Source organism: Cyclopterus lumpus, chromosome 1 (assembly GCF_009769545.1).
Source record: "Cyclopterus lumpus isolate fCycLum1 chromosome 1, fCycLum1.pri, whole genome shotgun sequence".
Lineage (NCBI taxonomy): Eukaryota > Metazoa > Chordata > Actinopteri > Perciformes > Cyclopteridae > Cyclopterus > Cyclopterus lumpus.
The window spans coordinates 9,831,200-9,854,320 of NC_046966.1; the positions used below are offsets into that span (position 1 = coordinate 9,831,200).

General features: G+C 40.9%; 2 protein-coding genes across 5 annotated transcripts; both read right to left on the reverse strand.

Annotated features, from left to right (window-relative positions):
• Nucleotides 1-1,021: 1,021 nt before the first annotated feature.
• On the reverse strand, nucleotides 1,022-17,560 carry LOC117726156 (dynamin-2-like). 4 transcript variants are annotated; one of them, XM_034526463.1, is made up of 20 exons: nucleotides 17,129-17,560; nucleotides 14,393-14,466; nucleotides 13,917-14,066; nucleotides 13,614-13,817; nucleotides 12,612-12,710; nucleotides 12,325-12,485; nucleotides 11,930-12,072; nucleotides 11,702-11,837; nucleotides 11,359-11,426; nucleotides 8,775-8,913; nucleotides 7,783-7,869; nucleotides 7,578-7,648; nucleotides 6,444-6,498; nucleotides 4,581-4,691; nucleotides 4,223-4,332; nucleotides 4,024-4,135; nucleotides 3,191-3,358; nucleotides 2,826-3,052; nucleotides 2,038-2,283; nucleotides 1,022-1,797 (listed from the first exon to the last, which is right to left on the reverse strand). In XM_034526463.1, exons 1-20 carry the CDS (start codon nucleotides 17,287-17,289, stop codon nucleotides 1,731-1,733), a joined length of 2,589 nt encoding a protein of 862 aa, XP_034382354.1. In that variant the 5' UTR covers nucleotides 17,290-17,560; the 3' UTR covers nucleotides 1,022-1,730. The 4 variants fall into 4 exon arrangements, with proteins under 4 accessions (XP_034382354.1, XP_034382270.1, XP_034382436.1 ...); XM_034526379.1 differs by having other exon boundaries at nucleotides 1,022-1,800; XM_034526545.1 differs by lacking the exon at nucleotides 8,775-8,913 and adding an exon at nucleotides 9,758-9,896.
• Nucleotides 17,561-18,487: 927 nt separating this feature from the next.
• LOC117746050 (CMRF35-like molecule 5) lies at nucleotides 18,488-23,052 on the reverse strand. The gene is made up of 7 exons (XM_034554887.1): nucleotides 21,643-23,052; nucleotides 21,481-21,534; nucleotides 20,733-21,056; nucleotides 19,748-19,834; nucleotides 19,483-19,575; nucleotides 19,301-19,359; nucleotides 18,488-19,208 (listed from the first exon to the last, which is right to left on the reverse strand). The coding sequence occupies exons 1-7, from the start codon at nucleotides 21,689-21,691 to the stop codon at nucleotides 19,020-19,022; spliced, it is 855 nt and encodes a 284-aa protein (XP_034410778.1). The 5' UTR covers nucleotides 21,692-23,052; the 3' UTR covers nucleotides 18,488-19,019.
• Between the last annotated feature and the right edge of the window lie 69 nt (nucleotides 23,053-23,121).

Genomic DNA, 23,121 nt, shown 5'->3' on the forward strand with positions numbered 1-23,121 from the left:
AAAAACATTTCATGATGAGGTTACTTGACGTTTTAATTTGACACACAAATGGTTTCTCCCATTTCCTTGTTGACTCACCCACCCTCAGATTTGACAGACATTTCAAGTGAGGAATTATGAGACAAAGTATTACTTGATTATTGATCTACATTAAATACTAGAAAATGCAGTGTAAGCTTAATAACACGCCTGTATGTACAGAGGCAATCAGTTACACACCTAACACATAGAAGATGATCCAGCCACATCCATCCTGCATCTTTCCCTCCTTAAATGTCTAATAAAAAACAAAGCATCACGTTTCAGAATGAGGACATGGGAACAGCTCTGGACAACATTAACACTTTGGTACACCTGAACTTCTGAAGCCAGACTCTTCCAGCTCCAAGTCCAAGTCGGAGTGCTCGACATCTGAGTTTCCTTCACCAGTGGTTGGGACGAGATGGGACGTGTAGAGGTCGCCTGTGTGAGAAAACCATGCAAAGATTTCTCTGCTCAGTTTCTGTTCTTAAACGGATGAGCAGCAGCTGACAGACACCTCGGAGAAGGAAAAGGTCTCTCGAGCACAGGAGTGAGATTGAATACCTTCAGTCATTCCAGCTCGGCTCTATGAAAGGAATGAGCAACACTGTCTTTACTGGGTGTTGCCATTGGCAACAGTGGTTGCCACGGTAACCCACAGCTCCATCTTACAGTGAGTAAGGAAGGAGGGGGAATTCATGCCAGGCTGCGCACAGAAAAGTGAAACGTTCTTGTTCTGCACGGCTGTCTCCATTTGCCAAGTCAAAAGGTCCTGGACTCTGTAACACTCACTGAACTGTACGTGGACAGTCACATACGGTGACAGCAGGTCCATGTACTACTACATGTACTACATGTACTACATGTACTACTACATGCATGGACAAGACGGATCCAACAACAAAGAAGACAAAGAAAGGCTTGGAGGTGCACGAGAATTTGAGAAAAGAAATGAAGCCAAGAACATCGAACAGCAAGAACAAGCTCCCGCCACCACACCTTCTTTTTCTATTCCTTTATTGAGTCCATCACTTCATACACCTTCTGATGGCCCTTCTCCAAGCAGGAGCCTTTTCTTTCATTATGGCTTTTTTTTTTTTTAAAAGGAGTAATTACAAAATATTTTTTGCTTAAGGCACTTGGATACATGTTTCTTTAAGAATGAGCAGTGGTTGGATGTCAATGTCCTGAACTACTGCATGATTATCAGTAATACACTACAAGACTCTGCCGCACCCTACCTCCTCATTTTAATTGGTCCACGAGAGAAACACTAAAACCAATAACTGAAACATCTTCTAATAAAGTAATTAGCCAGAAATATTGAAGCATACAAATTCCATTGGCCAGTCTAAATTTAATAAGCTCATTTGAAAGCTTTGAAAAATCAACCAACGATGAAGAAAGAAAAGACTTTATCAAAAAGTGCTGCTTACTTAATGAGGTGCTTAGTGTGTAAGATTACGGGCAATCATAATCATAACATCATCAAATAGATCCCTTTTCATAACTGAATGCAGAAAATGTCCCCATATTCTTTGTTAAAAGGTCGAAAGTACATATATAATGTTTTTGAAATGCACAGACTGAAACAGCATCAGATTACCAGTTACAGTATGACAAAGTTTGTAGTTATAGGACTATTCATGAGAAATGATGAATATTTTTGCTCAGGAGAAATATAAACGTGTAAACAAAGAGAAAGGTTTCTAGTCAAGCAGGGAGGGCTCTGAAGGACGTATGACAGTGGGTCGGTTGGGAGCAGCCGGAGGTCTTCTGCTGCAGTAAGAGAGAGGATGAGATAGGGAGGGGGAGAAGAAACATGCAAGGAATAATATCATTTAGAAAGTCATGCACCAAAGATTCCCAAAACACCAAAAGCCAGAGCTTACAGGACAACCCTTTACCAGCACTCCCAATTGTCCCAACAACTTCCATCAATACCAAAGACACAAAAGCCAACACGTGTGTGTGTGTGTGTGTGTGTGTGTGTGTGTGTGTGTGTGTTTATTGTACCTGGGAATCCCGGGCGGCAGTGCAGGAGGCACGCGGGCCGGCCTGGAAGGGACAAGAGGCACAATACCAGAATTAGGATCGCCTGCGTAGGCCGTTTGGCCCGGTGGTCGCGAAGGCACGGGCGGTGCTCCGAATGCTGGTGAGGGGTTGAGAGGGGGTGGAGGGCCCGGGGTGGGGCCCCTCACCCCTGGGGGTCGGCTGGGAGGGGCCACTGTTGCTGTGGCGGGGCGGGACGCCGGTGGGGGACTGACACAGAGAGACAGAACGCTTTTGAATAAAGAGTCACGTTATATAATTATTTTATATTGTCTGTTGATTGACGTGTTCTGACAACTTTATAGCTTTATGCATATTTTTGATTGCCGGCTTATGCAAAGATGATGATTATAGTTTGGGATGAATTATTAAATACAAGTACATATTCTTTGAGAGTAGTTTGAGAGCATGAATCTGAAGCTATTTTGGTGTGCGCGTGTAAATATGTGTAGAAATAACGTGATGCTGATTAAGAGCCAGAAGTCTGCAAGCTGTTGACTGAATGCGACAGCTCGACTGATTCTAGATGTTTTTGGCCAATCGTAATTTAGTTTTTTCGACTAACACATAACAGCAATTTATTATTTTTTTTACCAGGATACATAACAATCAGAACATTGGACGCTAGAAAAATCTGCAGTGGCCTCCTGTGGCCAAAGTATATAATGGTGACTCTGTTCCCACAATACCTCAAACCTAGTTTTACTATTTTATTATCGGCCGATGCATTTGTGTTGATTCATGTTTGTCACCTTGGGTCCTTGGAAATCCTGTTGTCTTCTACTGGTGGAGGCACTGGGGTAGAAATAGTGGTGGTGGTGATGTCTCCTATGAGGACCAGCGCCTCTTTCAAAGCGTGATACATCCTCAGCATCTCATCCCTCCTCTGAGCCTGCTCTGGCGACTCCTCCATCAGACTGCCCTGGTCCCCGGCCGAGTACAGGTAGGCCAGCAGCTCAGAGTGGATGAAGTCCTTCGCCTGGAGATGGGAAACAAGAAGGGAAGTTAATACAGACAGATAGCAAGGAGAGAGAGAGTGTTATTGGTAAATGACCTTCCATCTCATACCTCTCTAGATCTAGAGTGTGATTGGTGGTAAAAGAGACAGAACACATACACTGTTGATCATGAGGTGCATGATGGTCTTGGGCATGAGGTCTCTGATGGACTTGTTGACGATGCCGATGTACGAGTCCACCAGGTTGCGGATGGTCTCCACCTGCCGCTCCAGCTGCGGGTCCATGGAAACGGTGTCGCTAGGGTTCATCGCATCTTCGCTCTCAGGCTGGAGGAGATCAAGACCAGAGAAGGAGATGTGAGGGATGCAGACGCAGAGATGTGAGGTTGGCGTGATCCCTTCAAATGTATTTTCACACTATTGTCTGCCCACGTTAGACACTATTTTGTGAGAAATCAGTTTTTGTCTGTGCACTTCGTTCTGGTTGGAAATGAAAATTAATGCACAGTACTGATTAAGCAGTTTAGCTGGGTTTTTTTATTAAAACAAATAATTAAAAATGTCTTTTCTTTTACTTTATATGGTGGACTGATATGCCCGTTCCTGTTGTAGGTAAATACTTAAGCTTTGCAGCAGTGGTCGTGTCCACAGCAATGCAGTTTAATGATGTATTTTCTTGGTTTTAGCCTTTTAACAACACCACAGCAGTACTTTTGATCATGAATGAACTGGTTGTGCAACACAGTGTTGCTAAAAAAAACATTTAAATTGAAAGGAAACACAAAATACATTAAAAAAAGAATTGAGTTCTGAACTATGTTCACAAACTAATCTTACCTGAATAAATGCAAACAGCTGATGGCTCTCTCTGGTAAACATTAGTCACAATGTGCTGTGTATCTTTAAATATCCTTACAGCACACTTAAATAAATACTGGAACCCTTTGTAAAGACAACTTGTGGGGCACCTGCACTATTTACATCTTGTGTACCTGGTCTTTCTCTGGGTAAACACCAGCTCTGAGGAACGAAGCCTTCCAGCTGTCAACGTCCTCCTGGGTGTCACATGCCAGCTCAATCTGACGAAGGTCTTTATAAACATTTCTGTAAAACACACACGCACATTAACCAAATATCAGAAGAGACGAACACTTTAAACTCCATTGTTTTAGAGGATCACAGCATCCACACCTCTGTTCAGTATTGAAGATAGCAAAGACTTGTTTGCTGGACATGAAACCCTTCTCCACATCTCTCAGCTTCAGGTTGTCGAGAGGCAGCATGTACTTCTTCTCTTTCTCCTGATAAAACAAATATTAAAGAAGGCAGGCGAGAACAAATACACCTTCAACTCACCAGAGCAACTTCAAGTGAGTACGACAAGATCCTGTGACATGTGATGACAACAGACTTAATGTCACGTTATAGTAATAACTCTTTACTTCACCAGATCGTCTTTGAAAACAAGGCCCCTTCTTCTCTTTCACATACATATAAGGCGAGTAAACAATACATTTCCCTGCATTCACTGTCCCATAAGCAGCCTCACCTCCTCATCTTTGTACCAGGAGAGAGACTCAGCAGTCAGGACGAACCAGTAGTCCTTGGATCCCCCCTTCATGATACTGATGTTGATCGTGAGCCAGCCTCTGCGGATCACCTGCATGTGAGAGCCCAACAGTTGAAGAAACTACAAACACATCTCCAGAAAGCAAACTGACTACCAGAAACACATGAAAGGCAGAGTATAGTGTATGTACATCATTATACAGCACAACAGCCATGCAGGTGCAGCAGTATTCTTCATGAGAAAAAAAAGAGCACAGTGCAGTCAGATCAACCCATAAATACACCACAAACGCAGAGACTGCAAACACATGACAGGCTCCAATGAAAATCACCTTCTCTGCGTCCTTCTCTCTGTCAGACTGACGGACAGGAAGACAAAGTGAACAGACACACAGGGACGATCAGAGGTGGTAACAAGTAACAAACTGCTTTTTTTGTTTTTTGGGGGTATTTTTTAAATTCTGTGATTTTACTTACTCGCTTTTGATCACAACTACTGTACTTTGCTACATTCCCCGTTAAAGTACGAACAAAAGTCCCGATAAACTGGAAGTAAATCATCAGCTGCAGCACAAAAGAAGCTGCAGAGAAGACAAGTGGACTGGTTGTAATGGGGCACAGAGAAGACCAGTAGACTGTTGTACTGGGGCACAGAGAAGACCAGTAGACTGTTATAACCGGGGCACAGAGAAGACCAGTAGACTGTTATAACCGGGGCACAGAGAAGACCAGTAGAAACCAGTAGACTGTTATAACCGGGGCACAGAGAAGACCAGTAGACTGTTATACCGGGGCACAGAGAAGACCAGTAGACTGTTATACTGGGGCACAGAGAAGACCAGTAGACTGTTATACCGGGGCACAGAGAAGACCAGTAGACTGTTATACCGGGGCACAGAGAAGACCAGTAGACTGTTATAACCGGGGCACAGAGAAGACCAGTAGACTGTTATAACCGGGGCACAGAGAAGACCAGTAGACTGTTATACTGGGACACAGATAAGACAAATGGATTAGTTATACTGGGACACAGAGAAGACGAGTGGACTGGTTACATTATGCTTTGAGAATGAACGGATGGAGGAGTTGAACCAGGTCCCACCTATGTCTGTGCACATGTATTTGATAGTTGAATAAACTCGATGTACAGCTGATTTTGAAAGGAGTCTGCAGGCTGAGTTTAATGTCAGTCATATCATGAATTCAAACAGCTGGCTGCGGCTTACTTTGTGACCCACGCAGGTTTTTTGTTCACACCGCTGTGTAAGAATCAGAGACATAACAAGACAGGCTACGTATGTTCCACCATATCCCACATAAAATAAAAACAATACAGGATCAAAACAGTATGATAAGAGCGATATTTCGTCCTGTTTGCTGGGTGAGAAACTTTCAAAACTGGCTGCCATGTTAGTACATGGTATCCAGTTCTCATGATACATCCTTAATGGAACACTTTCGCTTCCCCCTTCTTCATCAAGGAGCCCAAATCTTGTTTTTTTCGACATGGCCTGAATGACCGTTGACTCCCCACCCACCCAAAGAGGAAGTGTTTCAAGTGGAGGTGCAGGGGGGGGTACTTACAAGAATCTCTCCCTGGCCCAAAAGAAAAAAGCAGGAACAGAAGAGGAGAAAGAGGAAAGGGAAATAAAGAGCAAAGACAACAAGAGGCACAGACAAGAGTATGAAAAATGTGCAACAACAAAGGGGAAACGATGACAGGAGAGACAGGCTGAGACATTGACAGAGAGAATAAGAAATAAAAGAACAGCAGGAGAAAGCAGCTGCTCTGACGCTGCAGTGAGGGCTTCATATGGAGTCTGTGTGGAAACAGGCGAGGTACCTGATTGGGCATGACTCTCTTCTTGGTGGCATTAGCAGTAGTCCTTTGCTGAGCACTGCAAGAGAAACATTCAATTATTATTTAGATATTTCTGATAGTTCATTTTTGTGTTTGTTTGGTCTATATGATTACAGAAATGGGGATAAATTGGCCATCACAAATTTTTGTCGGAAGATAACAATTAAAGAATCATCTTTACAGCAATTAACAAAACAATAATTTCTTTAATAATATACAATACACATTATCAAATATTGAATTGCCTTGTTTTTTGTTGTTGTTTTTTCATGTCACAGATGTAGGATAGTTGTTACAAAATAATTCTATTTTTTTGTAGGCTAATAAGCAAAAACTATGAAACAATCAGTGTTTCATGTGTAGGGACATATTCTTCATAAGTTATTAGCACAGCTCACCGTTCAGTAACACAAGTGTATACAAACAGAACTAAGCCTTTAAAGGAGGAGTGTGGCTGTACAGTGATTCTTAGTAATGTTGACTGCATTTTTAAATACAATTTGTGGTTAGGTATTATTGTGAGATTATTAATGAATTATGTTTTATCTACATCTTTTTAACTCTCAAATATCAATATTAGCATTGGCCTCAAAAGTCTTTATGATTGGGCTGTAGTAATGGTGGTTTAATTTATTTTGTCTTTCTATAAATACTAAGACTGTTTAATTTCTTCCAGCACTACAAAACATTTGAATAATTTCAGATGGATTCATCAATCTCTACGCTTTGACTGGCTGGATGTTGAAGAGAATAAGGCAGCACCTAATAATGATTTTCTTCTTTGATTAATTTATCAATTATTATGCCGATTCACTTTTTTCTTAACAAAATATTTGACAAAAGTAAAATGTATCTATTATTATAGCCATTAGTAAAATTCGCCGACAGTGTAAAACATAACGATTTTGTGTGCTATGTGGCAAAGAAAAGCATCAACATCTCACTTTCTTTTCAACAAATCTTTACATGAAAAATAATAATTAACAGAAAATCAAAAGTTGTCAATTGCCTACTCAATTAATCACCTACTCGTTTCAGCTATAAATAATTTGGAAAGAGAGCTCCATCTCTGATCCTAATGAAACTCTTTAATGATATCTTGAGTAAATATCTTACTTGGCAAAGCCAATGAAGTCCTCATGATTAGTGTTGATGTAGGAGAGCTCAATGTCAATCAACAGCAGCACCTGAGACACAGATCATTAAACATGTTATGTACACAACAAGGTGAACTTGGGCTGCATCTTTCTCTCTCTATCACACACACACACACAGACGCGCACACACACACCCACACACACACTCACACACACACACACACCTGATCTTTGGTCTTGCTGTCTCTCTCTCTGACATAGGTGGTGACGATCCTCTCTGTCTCTTCTCTCAGTCGAGGGTAGGATCCCAGCTGTAGACCCACACACAGACAACAAACACACACACACACACTGCTGCAGGCACCGTGATTACAGGACACACATATGTATAGACTTACGCAACATTGCAAACACTAAGTATCCTCATAAGGAGCTACACCCATCCACTGACGGCAAAGGTACAGTATAAACATACCATGAGGCAGGACATTTTGACACATTAAGACTGTGGAGGCATGCACTAATGAGCTCCATATCAGCTTGAGATTTCAATATGGATGTTGTGATCGCAATCAAGCGGTTACCAATGAAAGAAAACAGTGAGCGTTAGCACAGTATCATCTCAAGCTGATACAGAGTCTCAACAAATCAGGGAGGAAATGGGGAAAAAAGATCAGGTTAAAGTCCAGAAAGAGATGAGGGTTTGGTAGGGTCTGCTGGAGTCGGGCTCCAAGGGGGGAGTTACATTGTTGGTGTCAGTGGGGCAGAAACAAGTGTATCAGAGGATAAATGCATTAAATCCTCCCTTGACAGGACAGGGTGGGAAACAGCCACAGTTGTGCCATTTTAAGCAGCCAAACGTCTTACTGTGAGAGCAGGGATCTGATTTAATAAGTGAGGCAGGGTGAGGGGTTGTTACATAAATCCCCAATTACAGTGCTGATTGGGTAAGTGAGCTGGTTGGGATCCAGGATCAGAGTGGATTGGTCATTAGGGAGCCACTGGGTAAGGTTGGTGGGGCGTGTGCCGTGTAAAGCCTTCAAGCAGCGGTGAGGGGGAACGATTAACAATAGGAGACAGTGACAAGTTAGTTGATTACATTTGTGTGAGTCCCCTTTTCTTTCTTTGACTGCTCTCCATCACTCATATGTCTTTCTTCCCTTCACTCTCTCTCTCGCTCTGTGTACTCATCTGTCGCTCCGCTGTTCCTGTTTACCTTTTCAGTGCACTTCCTGATCAGGGTGACAAGCTCGGTGACGACGAGGTCGACACATTTCAGACAGGGGTCTTTCAGCTTAATGATCTGCTTTTTCACTATGGCCTCAAACGCCAAGTCTGGGGTGAACAGGCCTGTCCTGTGGTGAGGCATCATGGGAGTTGGAGGTTTAATGTCAGGTGAAGGAGGAGGTGGTGTAGCATGGGCCATAATGAGGGAAGAGGGAACAGTGGCAGGAATAATAGTTTGGGAAAAAAAGAGTCTCAAAAAAGGAAAAGAATGATGATGGAGATTGAAGAATATGAGGAAAAAAACAGGTATTTAGTTAGTTCTACTTCATGTACAGAACAGAAACAAGCTGCAGGTGTTTATCACATGTTCAGCCTACTTTCCATGTGTATGTTACAGCTTATGAGCCATGCCATATCATCTTGTACAGCGCCACCATCTGGTCAAAATGTTGACTGACCCAATACTTTACTTTGAGTGTAGAAATTGTTAGTACGCTAACATGAAATGGTGAACATTGTAAACATTATACCTGCTCACCATCGTCATGTCAGCGTGCTGATCTCAGCATTTAGCTCAAAGCACTACTGTGGCACTAGTTTTGTTTCAGCTGTAGCCTAAAACCTGCAGCTTGTTTTGTAATGAAGCCGTACAGGAACATGTAACAGCCCGTCTGTTTCTAACCACACAGCCTCTCAGAGACCCAACTCCAGCGCACCGCAGTACAGCCAGGACGTTCAAGTGCATCCACTGACGCTCATGCAAGTGAATGTCAAAGCAGGACTATACAAACTCAACCTTTCCTTTTGAATTCACACCCTTTTTTCATGTCAAGATGCCAAAATGATGTCCAAATGCACATGGTGGAAAAACTGCAACGGCTGCTTTCTACAACAACTGCCTCTGGCCGCTCTACGGTTAGCTGGTCTCTGTGGTGTGTATGGAGTACCAGGCAGGAGACCATGCAGTGATACCTTATTAGTGCACTGTCTGAATGTGTTGATGAGCTCCTGGATGACCAGGTCGATGCATTTCAGACAGGGCTCTTTCAGCTTAATGATCTGCTTTTTCACTATGGCCTCAAACGCCAAGTCTGGTGTGAACAGGCCTGTCCTGAAGGACATACAGACAAGACAGACATGGAGACTTGGAGCAGGAGAGGGGAGTGGAGAGACACACAGGAAGAGAAAGAGACAGACACGCACAGACGAGGACCAAGTGAGGAGTCGTGAAAGAAAAACTGGAACCAATAGAGTGAAAGACCGCTATGAGGCCAACAAGCAGCCGGAGAGACGAAAGAAACAGATTAAACGGATGAAAGAGAACAAAGACAAGAGACAACACACTTAAAGGGTCTCTTTGGTATGTTTCAACCTGGACCCTATTTCCCATGTTTTTGTGTCTGAATGACTAATGTGGAACACCAATTATTTGATTTGATCCCGTATTGAGTGACAGCGCTGCAGACGGGAGCCAGTAAATGGGCTGCGATGTTATCACACGGGGCAATTTCTCACCATCATTGTACAGCCACTAAGAGTGCTTGTTGGAAAGCTCAGGTTGTTATTTTACGTATCTTTTGATAACCTTTTGATATGGTGTGCCGGTTTTACCATATCAACATCAAGGATAATACTAGGTTTAATTATGATACCATTGGAATTGGAATCTACAACAGATCTGTAATTTTACTCAACAATGGAAATTCATTTCAGAGCACTATACAAAAAGGCTGCCAACCTTATAAAGGATAGGATGGGTCTTCATGGAATGTGGGTTGGGGAAAACATAAATTAAACTACTGTAAATAACAAGCCGCACAACTGTCAATGGCTGTGAAAGAGGTCATTTGACCCATACTCTCGGATGAGAGGGCACTTCAACTATTCCAAGAAACTTTCTTCTTCAAGCGTGCCTAAGGTTGCCTACCCATGGACTACATTATGGAAAGGACCCGACAGAGAAATATAATATAATCATTTTCTTTCCCTTTAACTTGATCCGTTCTGTTTGTTATTGTGTCATGTGACTTGTTGAGAGAGGAGTGACGGTGTTGTCAGAGTTTGTTGTGTTGGAGGACAGAAAGTGTAGCTCGGTGTTATCTAAAATGTTTAATGTCAAGTCAATATTTAGCTTTGATGGATTCAACAGAAGATTTCAGAACGAGACTTCTCACTAAGCGAGACACATATTAACAAACAGGCCGGATGAAGCTAAAGCTGAAGACAAATGTTTTGTTTCTACGTGGGTTTCTTTCCATAATGTTGTCAGACACTTAGCAATACTTTTTGTGGACGCACATTGACCGTGAACAGTTGCTCTGTGTTACATTGCAGCCCGTCGAGCAGCGCTGTCACTCAATACCCGACCAATTTTAAAAAATGGTTGGCCAATAGTCACTTCAACACAAAAACACAGGAAAATAGGATTAACAATACATTAACATCTGAAGACAAAGAAGACTGTACGTCTTTATAGAGCTGAATGGACACGAATAAACAGGGAAAAAGGTGGCAGACTTAAAGACAGCGAAGACAAATGTGTGCAAAATGTGATGCAACGTTGGCCAGCTTGCCTGACTCCGTGGATGTTCTTGATGGCGTAACTGATCTCTCTCCTCAGCTCCTTCTCATCAAACTCCATCTAAGACACAGGACCAAAAAAAAAGCTTAGATCTGATTTGTTCTGTGCAAAATGAAGTCTACTTATTGAGAGCATACACTGACCCACAGCAAACATGAGGCCAGACAGGTTTGTGGTTTGTGTTGCTTTGCGTTGGATTTATGAGAGCTTAGGCAACATAGTTACTGTAAAACTGTAAATAGTGCAACATCAGTACTGTGAATACAAAACATTCAAAAGCACTACCAGACTACTTAATTTATAAAAGATTATTTATAAAAATAGAAAAAAGTCACCTTCACAAGCTCAAAGGGAAAGCGCTCATGGAAGATGCGGTTGATCTTTGCTCCACCTGACAAGTTGGAGGTGTCCACCTGATCCCCAGATCCCTCGATGCACTTCTCAAAGTCCACGCCAAACTGCTGCACCATCCTAAACATTGCAAGAAGTAGACAGAAAATGTCATAACTTCTTGAAATACTGTATTTGCGTGTCTGCGTGTGTCGGTCTGTGTATGTACTGACTGGAGCAAGGCCTTGGTCTTGCGTGTGGGGTCGTCGGGCCGGAAGTTCTTGTACTCCTCCACCTCCTTCTCCAGCGATAACAGCTGGCTTTGCAGCTTACTGCGTAACCCTGGCAACGTGTCACGAATGTGGTTGGTAAGTTGCTGGAAAGAAAGACACAAACGTTATACAATAAGTAACTGCATATTTTTTATATGACTTAAAGATACATTTTAATGCTGTGTTTTTATTTTTAATAATGGGTGGTTTTTTTAGGGAACCAATATGACAAACAGATAAAAAGGTTAAAACACAAACACTTACTTACTCAATGGATTTGTGTTCTTTTAGTTTATCGACACGCAAAACAACTTTGAGGAACAATTGAAGACGTGCCATAAATCGCTGTGTCCAACCTGATTGAGGGTCTTCTGCAGGTGTGCTGTGCCCATGCGTTCGGCAATGTGCCGGTATGCAGGGTGGGACAGGAAGAACTTCCTCTCAGCAGCCAAAGCAGCGCGAATGTCTTTCTTTCCATCGATGTCCTTTTGACTGCGGTTCACCACCCCGATGTAACCTCAAGAGAAATACAGACACTGTTAGCTGGCGCTGTTGTTAGCAGCGTTAGCTTTTAGCCGTCGCCATGTTGAGAACTGTTGAGAATTTAAAGTGTGTGTGTGTGTGTGTGTGTGTGTGGTCTCACCTCTGCGGAGCGGCAGTAGTTTGTTTTCCAGGATGTCCCGTGCGTCCGTCCCCTCATCCATCAGGTCCAGCTTGGTGATCACACCAATGGTCCGTAGACCTAAACATGATATTTTGATTCATTGTTGATACTGAAGTTCTTATATTCAAACGTCAAACAGGGATTTTTGGATTTTAAGATAATGTTATGATATTATTTAGGTAGTTAAATTATACAGTGAAAATGTTTCAGTGGTTAAAAATATGCTACTCATTATTCATTCAACAGTGTTTTTGATGAGTTTCATTTTGTGTTCCACAACAATCAGCGAGGTAAAATTGCTGTTGTCTGACTAGGGTTGGGTGGCTTTGAGGGAGCATATTCATTTTTTGTTGTCTACGTTAATAAATTATAATAATTGTCTAAATCCCTATTGAGTTTATGTATTATATAAATACTTAAATGCTTGCACAAAGAATCATGCTGAAAAAGGTGCATGTTTGTTCGCCACCTTATCTCATTAAAATGCTCACATTAGCTTAGCATTAGCAATAAACACAAAGACAGCTGAGACTGGTTGAGAAAAATTACGTATTTGGTCATAAACCAAAGTATTAAACACATTTATATTTTTCTATCTGATGAAGGAATTAGATGTAGAAAACTGCTAAGCTGTAGTTATGATATATTCTACAATTACACACCTGTACTTTTAATAACATCTTCAGGATTGAATGAAAGAAGGCCAAAGGTGATTACATTTAAATATATCTCGACTAATCTTTTTCAATAGATCTATGCTGCCATGAAGTCTTTTAATAACGTAACTGTTAATTATTCTGACGAGCCGGCCTCTGCACTAAGGTAAATATTAATAGAAAGAAGAGTGATAATGGCCGCAAGATAAAGCCAAAAGTAATTAGCTTTGTTCCAGATTAGAAAGAAGAAAAAAAATCTAGAGAAAAGGTATCAAAGGACATACAGATTAACTTGAGGCCTCAAAGTCTCCCAAGGTCCCCTTACCTTGAGGGTCCACCTCCTTGGAAATCTTGAGGGCGTCGGAGTTGGCCAGGTCCATGTTGGCCGGGGTGACGGCCAGGATCAGACAGCTCTCCTTGGTGATGAACTGCATCAGCATCTCCCTGATCTGGTGTTCGATGTCCAAAGGCTGGTCCCCCACGGCCACTTTGGTCATCCCCGGCAGGTCGATCAGGGTCAGATTCAGCACTGAGAGTTGTTGATGGGGCAGTCGGCAAGAGACAAATCAATTAGAGGTTGAAAGTGTGTGTGTGTGTGTGTGCGTGCGTGCCTGCGTGCGTGTGTTACCATTAGGAGAGTATACACGGAGGTTGATGGGGAGGGAGGAGATGCCCTTGTTGGATCCGGTGATCCGGTCGGTCTCTGCTTCAATCTCCAGACGGACCTCGTCAAAGTCCACAAATTTACGTCCCTTACAGTGCAGGAACTCTGCATACTCTACATGGAGAAGTTAGAGTTTGAGAAGGAGGAGTGAGGGCGAGTGATGGATGGGCGATGAATATAGAAACAGATACTTTAAATTTGGGGACAGATCAAGATGGGAAAAAGAGGGGCAGTTGAAAATACGTCATAAAGCATGTTTTAGTAAACTCCCAATAATCTGGATTTTACTGTACATTTCTGAGAAAGCTTGTGTGAAACATGTTGTGTACACTTGGATGGTTATACGACTACGTGGTCTCTAAGTTGTGCTCACAATCTAACTGTTGCATTTAAGAGCACACACAAGTGTCCCGAGTGTTTGACTCGTGTATACAACTTGCCTGCTTTACTGTTAACCAGCTGGAGGATGAGAGGACGACGCGTTACGATACCAGATCCTCTGGGCAGGAAGTCCCTGAGAGAGAAAATGAAAGGAAAGGTTCACTACAAACAGACCACTTTGGGACAAGAATATGATCACAATCGGTCACATCAAATGTTAAAATAAGAGCAAGAGAAATCAAGTGCACTCACAGTGATCCCTGATTAATTATTCAGCAACATGATACTCTTTTTTAGCAAATAAATATGAACTGGGGAAGAATCTCCTTCACACTTAGCTGTTATACTTCATGTCAAAGTACTGAATGTGTGTCAGCTTCTACCAAAATAAGAGCACAAGCTCTCAAATTGATCCTCAGTACACAGGTGCATTATTGATGCAAGGAAAAGATCGACTTACAACCCAGTTCATTATAAATGGTGCAAAGAGAAAGAAACATGTCTCAGTTTCCCCTTCTCATCACATAGGTGGTCATCAGAATGGAAACTCGTGTTCAATAGAGTTGTGATCATTTCCAGGTCACTGACTACACATCTCTCCAGGCTACGATGAGAATATGTCTGTGGCTGTCTGTCCTTCTGTCTCTGTGTTTGCCGGGTCAGCAGCAACGACTGAGTTGAGTTTCAGTATAAGTCAAGCAGGCCACACACAAACACACACACACTCACTCACACACACACACACACACACACACACACACACACTGTGCCCGTTGTCCACTGCTGACAGAGCAGTCAGGATGTTACACAACAGTGATTCCCATCCTCTTTCCTCATCTCTTCCTGTCACTTATGAAAGCACAACATGAATAATACGTTTACCAACAAGAAGGTTAATCAATAAAACCATTGTGTCATTTAGCCAGTAAACATCCCAACTAAACAGTCACTGGTTACAGCTCCTTAAATGTGTGGATGTAGGCTCTTTTTGTGTTTAAAATATATATATATATATATATATATATATATATATATATATATGTTTCCATCTAGAGCTGAAATAACTATTGGATTAATTGATTAGTATTTCAAATTCATCTACAGCTGTTTTGAGTATTGATTAATTGTTTCAGTTAAAAATACCAAATATTTTTCAGTTTCAGCTTCTTGATTGTGAGAATTTTCTTTTCTTTCATTGCACAGCTACATTTTCCAATGTCGACTCCTGGACATTTGAAATCAAAGACATTTGAATGAATAAAACCCTCCAATAATCTGTAACCTCTTCCCAACATGTGTGGTTTTTTGGAAATGAAGCAGTGGCTCCTCGCCACCCCTTGTCCCAGCTTATGAGCACAAAGAGGGATTTTTCCACTCAAAACAACCTAAATTGTTCAGATAAGTCCTAAAGACTGAAAAACATCCAATATTTCCCAAACAAAAGAAATAATTATATTTGTTGTCTTCTTTTGTAGATCTCATTAATCATCTTATGAACCCGCAGATTAATCCTGTGATCCATTGGAGAGGTCCCAAAAATAACAGCGAGATGCAGCACTGACTGACTAAAACCCACACAAGTAAAAATAAGAGAAGAAACTGACCTCACGAGCCACCGTCACTAACAAACACGTAAACAGCTAAGTAGCCTTCTGTGGGTATCTGGTACCCAGTGTGTCATATACACATGACAGTGCAGCTGGTGACATCACTGATGACCCCAGCACAAACGCATCAATGCCCCTACTGTCTCCCCCAGCCACTGCTTGGGACTTGGAGACAAAAGGCAACAGGAAAAAAAAGAGACATGGCGGGCTAATCAACATTCCCTATCTCTTGGACAACAAGTGAAATCATGTAGACGAGTCAAGTGTTCCCTTTTCTGGCCACCTTCCCTAGGAGATACAAACACAAAGCTGCTCCGGATATCTTCAGTAGATTAGGCCTGTGTGGCGGCTTCTTCCCCTTCCCTTTCCTAACAAATAGATGTTCCTCAAGGCTTGTTTTAACTGCCAGACAAACTGTCTCAGTAATTATTTTCTATATTTGTATAAGCTAAGCAGAGTGATCCTAACGTATTGCATTAACGGAACTGTTGGTTTTCCTTTATTTGCCACGCAACTCATTCAAATTCCTTTATACTCATTCATCAACCTCACGAAGACATTCAGCAGTGCAGGCATGCTGGGAGTGCAGACTCCTGTCGTTTTCATGTGTGATGTCTCCTATCTATTTATCTATTTGGCAGTGACCTCATGATACCTGCCAACAATCTTTTTGCAGCATACCTCGCCCTTGAAAGTAAAACATTGACCTGACCTTTGTCATTTCAGGTCTATAAAGATGTATTTACAACCGCCTGCAAGCAGTCTCAAGGAAAAACCCGTTGTCAATGTTTGAAAGAATGGGCCAGATATGAATCACCGACTGAACAGATCAGTGCTAATTTAAAGTGATATGCTTATAAATTTAGGATGAGGAGCTCGAGACTAACACATTTCGAGTTTTTATCTCTCAATCAACTGCTGTTTTCTTCAGCTTAACATGCGTTATTGTGGACAGAGAATAAATAGCTCGCCTCCAAAATGGAAAGATTCCGTAGAAGAAAAAAAACGTGAGGAACAGGGAGGCACCGACAAGCAGAGCGCGTAACAAAGTGCTTAGTTGGCGACTTTTACGCAAAAAAACTCGGGGTAGTTTGTCTTAAAAGAAAAAAAAGGGCCACAAACTGCAGTCCCAAGAAGGGAAACAAATCACATTCACATCGTCAGATGAATCCATATTAACGGTACAACCTCCCGACGAAATTCTCCAACACGGAGCTCTTCCCTGCGCTCTGGCCGCCGACGACCGCGATCTGCGGCAGGTCCAAGTTGCAGCTCTGGCCGATGGAGCTGAAGGCGTCCTGGAGTTTGTTGATGAGGGGAATTAGGTCTTCCATCCCCCGGTTTCCCATCGCGGCACCTCGGTCAGCCCAGCGGGCTCTATCCTGCTCTGCTCCCCGGTCAAATAAGAGCCGAGGGGTCGCTCTTCAAACCAAAAGTTCCCAGATGTCACCGCAGTCTGCCGCCGCCTCAGAGAGTTTATTTACTGGAAACACAAAGAGGTTCAGAGTCAACAGTCCCGACTGCGGTCAGAGAGCTGGCGAGCTTATTATCTGAGTGAGTGCATGATAAAAGTAGCAACAATAAACCGAAAACTTCTGTCATCATCCGGTCAGGCGACACCCAGCCTCCGCCGGAGATTGTGGCTCCGCCTCCAGCGTCACTTTCCTCTCTCATTGGTCAGCTGGGACGTCAATATACATGTCATCAGTTTTACAATACAGTTTTTGGACTTGTAATCCGAAAAAAAATGACAAAACATCTGAAGGGGTTCTTTTATTTTACTATCATTTTGAATAGGTGTTTTTGCAAATTAACTCTTTACTTAAATTTGCAAAATAACACATTTTTTTCTTATTAGAATAATTCGTCCTGCAACAGTCTTCATGACGTCCATATCTTATAACCATACTTATAATGCGTTATACTCATAAAGTACTACTCACAAAGTATAAGCACTTATACATATTCATAATGCTTCATAACAATAATCACACACATCAACACATTAATAAGCATTATATAATTACTTATTAAGTCAAGTATCATAATACTTAATAATTATCACTTTAGTATCATAGTATATTATAATTCCCATAATGGTAATACATTGTAATATTTTTAAATGCATTTTTAGCACTGTTATAATACATTATAATATGATTTTTTAACTAACTCTAAGTGTTTTTTGTTTGACCATGTTAGTCATAATAGAAGTGTTATGATTATTGTTATAAAGCATTATGTATATGTTTGAGTGCTTATGACTTACAGTGCTTTAAGAAAATGATAGCACATTATAAGTATGTTTATAATCTATTTTGGGCTTGCTCGTTATAGAAAGTGTTACCAAGCTGTCTGTCAAATGGACTTTCACTGTAACTGATGGGGACAAAATCAACAGTCCTCGTTTTGTGCAATAATGTAGAAATGTGTCTGAAGCGAACAAAACAATATAATATCTGACAAAGTTACAATCCACTATGAAATTCCATAAATGATTCTCAAAAACACCAATTAGGCGTGAATATAATAGACAATCACGTTTATTTCTGTAACAGGTGGAGGTCATTGTGGATATTGAACATATTTTGTGACAACTGACGCTTGAGAGTCGTCACACCAGCCAACCACCTGCTGATCCCCTGATCAACCAGAGGAGGGCGCTGCAAAGCAACACAAGGTCGCGGTGACACGTGTTCACATGCACGAGATGTTCTGTATTTAAGACAAATATGATGTCCACTGGCCGTTCATCACTCATGAGCTTTAATGGATCATGAACTGAAAGTGGTGAAACTGGATGTTTCATGTCACTTCATTATGTTTGTTCACAGAAGAAGTTAAAAACAATAGCAACCACCAGCATTGGTTTCAAAATACGAGAATTAGTGTCCGAAGATTCACTCGCAATGGCTGACACAAACCAAATATATATCCTCATATTCAGAGCACATTTACATTAATAAGTCACATCATTAGCTACACCGCATAATAATGAATGAACAGGTATAATAATTAGCTAACTATTTATTCAAAATTATAGGGTCCATCAGTCAAAAATGTAGCTTAAACTACTTGTTTAAGCTACATTTAAGCTACTCCCCCTCCCCCTCCCCCCATGACGGTCCCTCTGGAAACTAATGCTGGCATAGTGGAGCTGGTCCGTGGGAGCGTCAACAGTTGCATAAACAGACATCAGTGCGTCTCCTGAGCTCGCCTGCTGGTTCAGCATCTGTATCTCATCATAGTGGTGATCACCATGATTTTCCTGCAAAGGAAGAAGGGGAGTAGTGTGATAGATGTAATTGTTGTGCGCATATGCAAACTCACAAACACACACACACGCACACACACACACACCTCTGTGTCGTGTTCATCGTTTGTCCTCTGCTCTAATGATCCCCCTGCGGCACAACACACTGGGAACAAGAACATTTGAGTAGATAGTCAAATTCATGTTCAAGTTAAGCTTTCCATGTAGATTTGCCTCTTTAATTCAGTTATTCATCATCATTTTTTTGGGCCAAATTTCCAACCCTCACCTTGTGTCCTGGGGAGTCTGTGTCTGCACAGTATAAATACAAGCACAAGTATCAGTAACAACGCCAGAGCCACTACCACAATGGCAATCAGATCTGCAACCAAGAGACAACAGTTTAAGCTGTTAAAGAATACATGCTGTCAGCGTAAAGTAGAGGTTGTGTCGGTGTGTGTTTGCTCAGTGAAAGTGTGATGCGTATGAAGGGAGGTGTGAACAGCAGCTGTTTGTTAGCAGTAGCAATCGGCCACCGGAGGTCACGAGGTCACCTGAATGGAGAACTTTACGGGTTGTAGATGACTCGGTTGCCTGCAGAGCTGGAGGGTCTGATCTTCTGATTGTGATGTGTCTATCAGCTGTGTGAGAGTTAAAAGCTAGAAGGTTAGAGATGTGACAAAATCCTGCATTCAAACCCATTCAAAGCATTGGAAGCAAAATATACCTAACGTATCAGAAGTAAACAAAACCTCATTGTGACCTGTGACGCAGAATGGCCCTGTCATTGTTATATTATTATATCAATTAATTACATTATTTTAGCTTTATTACTGATGTGGTAACATGTAGCATTTTAAAGTTATGACCTTTAAGATTTTCATGAAATAAATTGTAATTGTTTATAATATTTATGGTCTGTATCATTTGTGGCAGAATCCTTGACTGCCCTGGATTCAAATTGCCTACACACATGCAGCTTGAGTTGTTTGTCTGATATATATCTATAGCTGGTATAACAGATCTGCTCCTCTATTGTATACTCCGATCAAGTAGCTGCTCAACTTTCCTGTTGCAGCTCGTCAAATGAAGCACATGTTAACCACTCTACAAGTATTTATCATCTATGGAAATATGTAAAAGTACTTTGTGTTTTGTATGTTGAATCTAAGTATCTTACTATAGCTCAATAGTCAGTAGATGTTGTGAAGTTAAAGTACACTTGTATACTAACAAGCAGAACATTGATATACTTAAGTAAAGTACAAGTATTTACTTAATGCTAGTACTTATTGTATGCTAGTGTTATTGCACTTAGTTTTAGCTCAGTTATGCAGCCGTGTGAGACAAAAACAATATGAACAGACCTCTAAAATAGGTCAATAGTAATACGCTGCAAAGTTACTACACATCTATTCATCAACAGCAGCACAGACATATTTTGATAAAATAATTGTGCCTCATTTGGTTCATAGGTACACAGTGAATAAGTTATACTTGTTTGTTAAAGTATCCCACACAAGTTGTCAGTGTACTCACCTACAGAGAGGAGGAGTTTGGTGTATCCAGCTCGCTGCCCCGTCCTGCTGGAGCCACACCAGTAGCACCCGGCGTCGTCTGTGCTCAGATTGTTGATGTTCACATAGAAGTACTTCTTCCTTCTGTTATCCCTGATATGAAATCTGCCATTAACCACATCTCTCTCCTGCTCCGTTGTCTGTATCAGCCGATTACAGTTGAAAGGGTTCCTCCCCTTACACAGGTATTTCTCATTGTTCTCATGGTGGTTTGGATAGGTGCACTCAATTCGGACAGTCTGTCCAGTACTGTGGTGTATTGCCACTGATGTAATGTCATCCCAGTCTAAAAGACATATATGATGAATTACATTTTTTCTTTAAATTTTCTTACCACAAACACATAAATGTCTTATTTGAAATAACCCACACTGTGTGTAAGCAGTATAGCACCCCATCAATGATAGTGGAATAGCTAAATAATTAAGATACATTATTTAACTGTAAACTATTATTATATAATTATGATGAATCTAACTTTAACCATACAGCTAGATAGTTTAATCGATAACTATGCACCCTATTTTGTAAGCTGGTTATGTTTTATATGTACATTAATTTACTGCAAAGTAAATAAGTATAGTATCAGATACATGCTGTGGTGTAAAAGTACACTTTTAATGTTGCATTGTAGTCAAGAAGAAGTAGAAAGTAGAAATTCTGAAAGGAAAAAGTAAAGTACCTGTAAGTACTTCTTTCATTGTACTTACAGTTTAAGTCAACATGTCCTCCTTGGTTTCCTGAGACAGATAATCTCACACCACCTGTTGTAAAACAAGAAGTTATTTCTTCATAACACTGTCAAATGATTTGTTGACAAAAATATTTTTTTCACTTACCAAATAAAAACACGTGAATTATAATATAATTACCTGTCATTAAATAAATGATGAATTTCAGTGACAATCTCATTGTCTCCATTGTCTGTCTTTTTGCCAGTTTAAATACCACTTGGCATCAAATATTGAGCTACTTTTCTCTGTCTTTCTTCGTTATGGCATCATACGTTCTGCCACCACACGTTCTGTCTCTCGGGTCTGTCAGCTTCTGCTTTCTAGAACATTATTAGAAATATTTGCATTTTAAAATGAGGATTCTTTTTTTTCCTCCATGAGATGGAGAGCAAGAGTGCAAACTAACATTCAGAGTTATTCTTCATCCGCTGCATCTCGTGATCTCATCATCTGTTTAACCAAATATGATTGTACTTCACAGAACAATGTCCACAGTGTCCCTCTGATATTTGGATCTAAACCTACTGTAACAACTCATTGATTCAACCCATTCAGACCCAGGATTGGTTGTAATGGAGTCTTAGCCAATTAATATGCACTGTTTTAAATTTGGACTCAGTACTAGTAACTTAGAAGACTCAAACTAACCGATGAATGTCAAGACTTAAAAGCTGCCAGCTGACAGAGTGAGACATGACACAAGGACCGCAAGATGGACAGACTGAAGTGAAGAAAGAAACACTGTTTACTCTTTAAATATGAATACATTCATGTTAAGTTCTTCATGTCCACCATCATGGAAATCAATGAGTAACATACAAAGGTGGCTCATGACAACATTAATGTGATGCTTTCTAAGTTTATTAAATTCAATAATATAATAAAATGTATTGTTAAATAAATAGAAATATTAGACAATTTCAAGTTCTGGCAAGTTCTGGACAAGATTTGTAAGTGCATGGTTTATGGATGTTAATTAGTTATGGACATCATAGATTAATACAAATTAGTGTAGCATGTCTGTGTGTTCAGGTGTCATGTGACTTTCACTCTTTCACAGTACTTTTTGTTTCGCAGTTCTCCCCCAAGGAGATAAAGTCAGTCAACCTCTAAATCCTTCTGAGTATCGTATCACATACACACATATTTGCATTTTGAGTTATGTTTTGCTGGTGCGAACAACCATCAATGGGAGGATTTCTAAAGTTTTAAGTGGAACTTTGAAACCAAATTTAACATTCTCGCTCATTTAAATGGAAAGTGAAATAAGCCAAAAGACACTCGAGGGTTCTGCTGCAACACAGCCTCACTTTGTATGACCTTTACCCTTTGGTGGCTAATGTTGGCAAACCTTAAACAGATATAACTGTTCACTTTACATTAGTGAGTCACTTCGTGGACTTGATGACTCTTCACTGCTTGTGCTACTGAGTTTTACTATGTATCCTGTAAATGCAACTTGTACCCAGTACTCAGTCAAACATCATGAATAAAATATAGCAATCCTAAATAAATTTACCTCGTTTTTCATTTCAGGAGGTTAAGAAAACAAATTGATTTGTTGTTATATTATGAGTGGAATAAAGCTGGGAAATGAATGAGACCTGACTTTTTAAA

Excerpts from the sequence above, each read along its gene's own strand:
- LOC117746050 (XM_034554887.1), bottom strand. The coding sequence starts at position 21,691 with ATGGAGACAATGAGATTGTCACTGAAATTCATCATTTATTTAATGACA. Across the intron at positions 19,835-20,732 it reads CAAACTCCTCCTCTCTGTAG|CTGATAGACACATCACAATC; the intron begins GTGAGTACACTG and ends ACTCTCACACAG. Across the intron at positions 19,576-19,747 it reads CCGTAAAGTTCTCCATTCAG|ATCTGATTGCCATTGTGGTA; the intron begins GTGACCTCGTGA and ends TCTTGGTTGCAG.
- LOC117726156 (XM_034526379.1), bottom strand. The coding sequence starts at position 17,289 with ATGGGAAACCGGGGGATGGAAGACCTAATTCCCCTCATCAACAAACTC. Across the intron at positions 12,073-12,324 it reads TGCAGAAGACCCTCAATCAG|CAACTTACCAACCACATTCG; the intron begins GTTGGACACAGC and ends CTTTCTTTCCAG. Across the intron at positions 3,359-4,023 it reads TTTACCCAGAGAAAGACCAG|CCTGAGAGCGAAGATGCGAT; the intron begins GTACACAAGATG and ends GATCTCCTCCAG.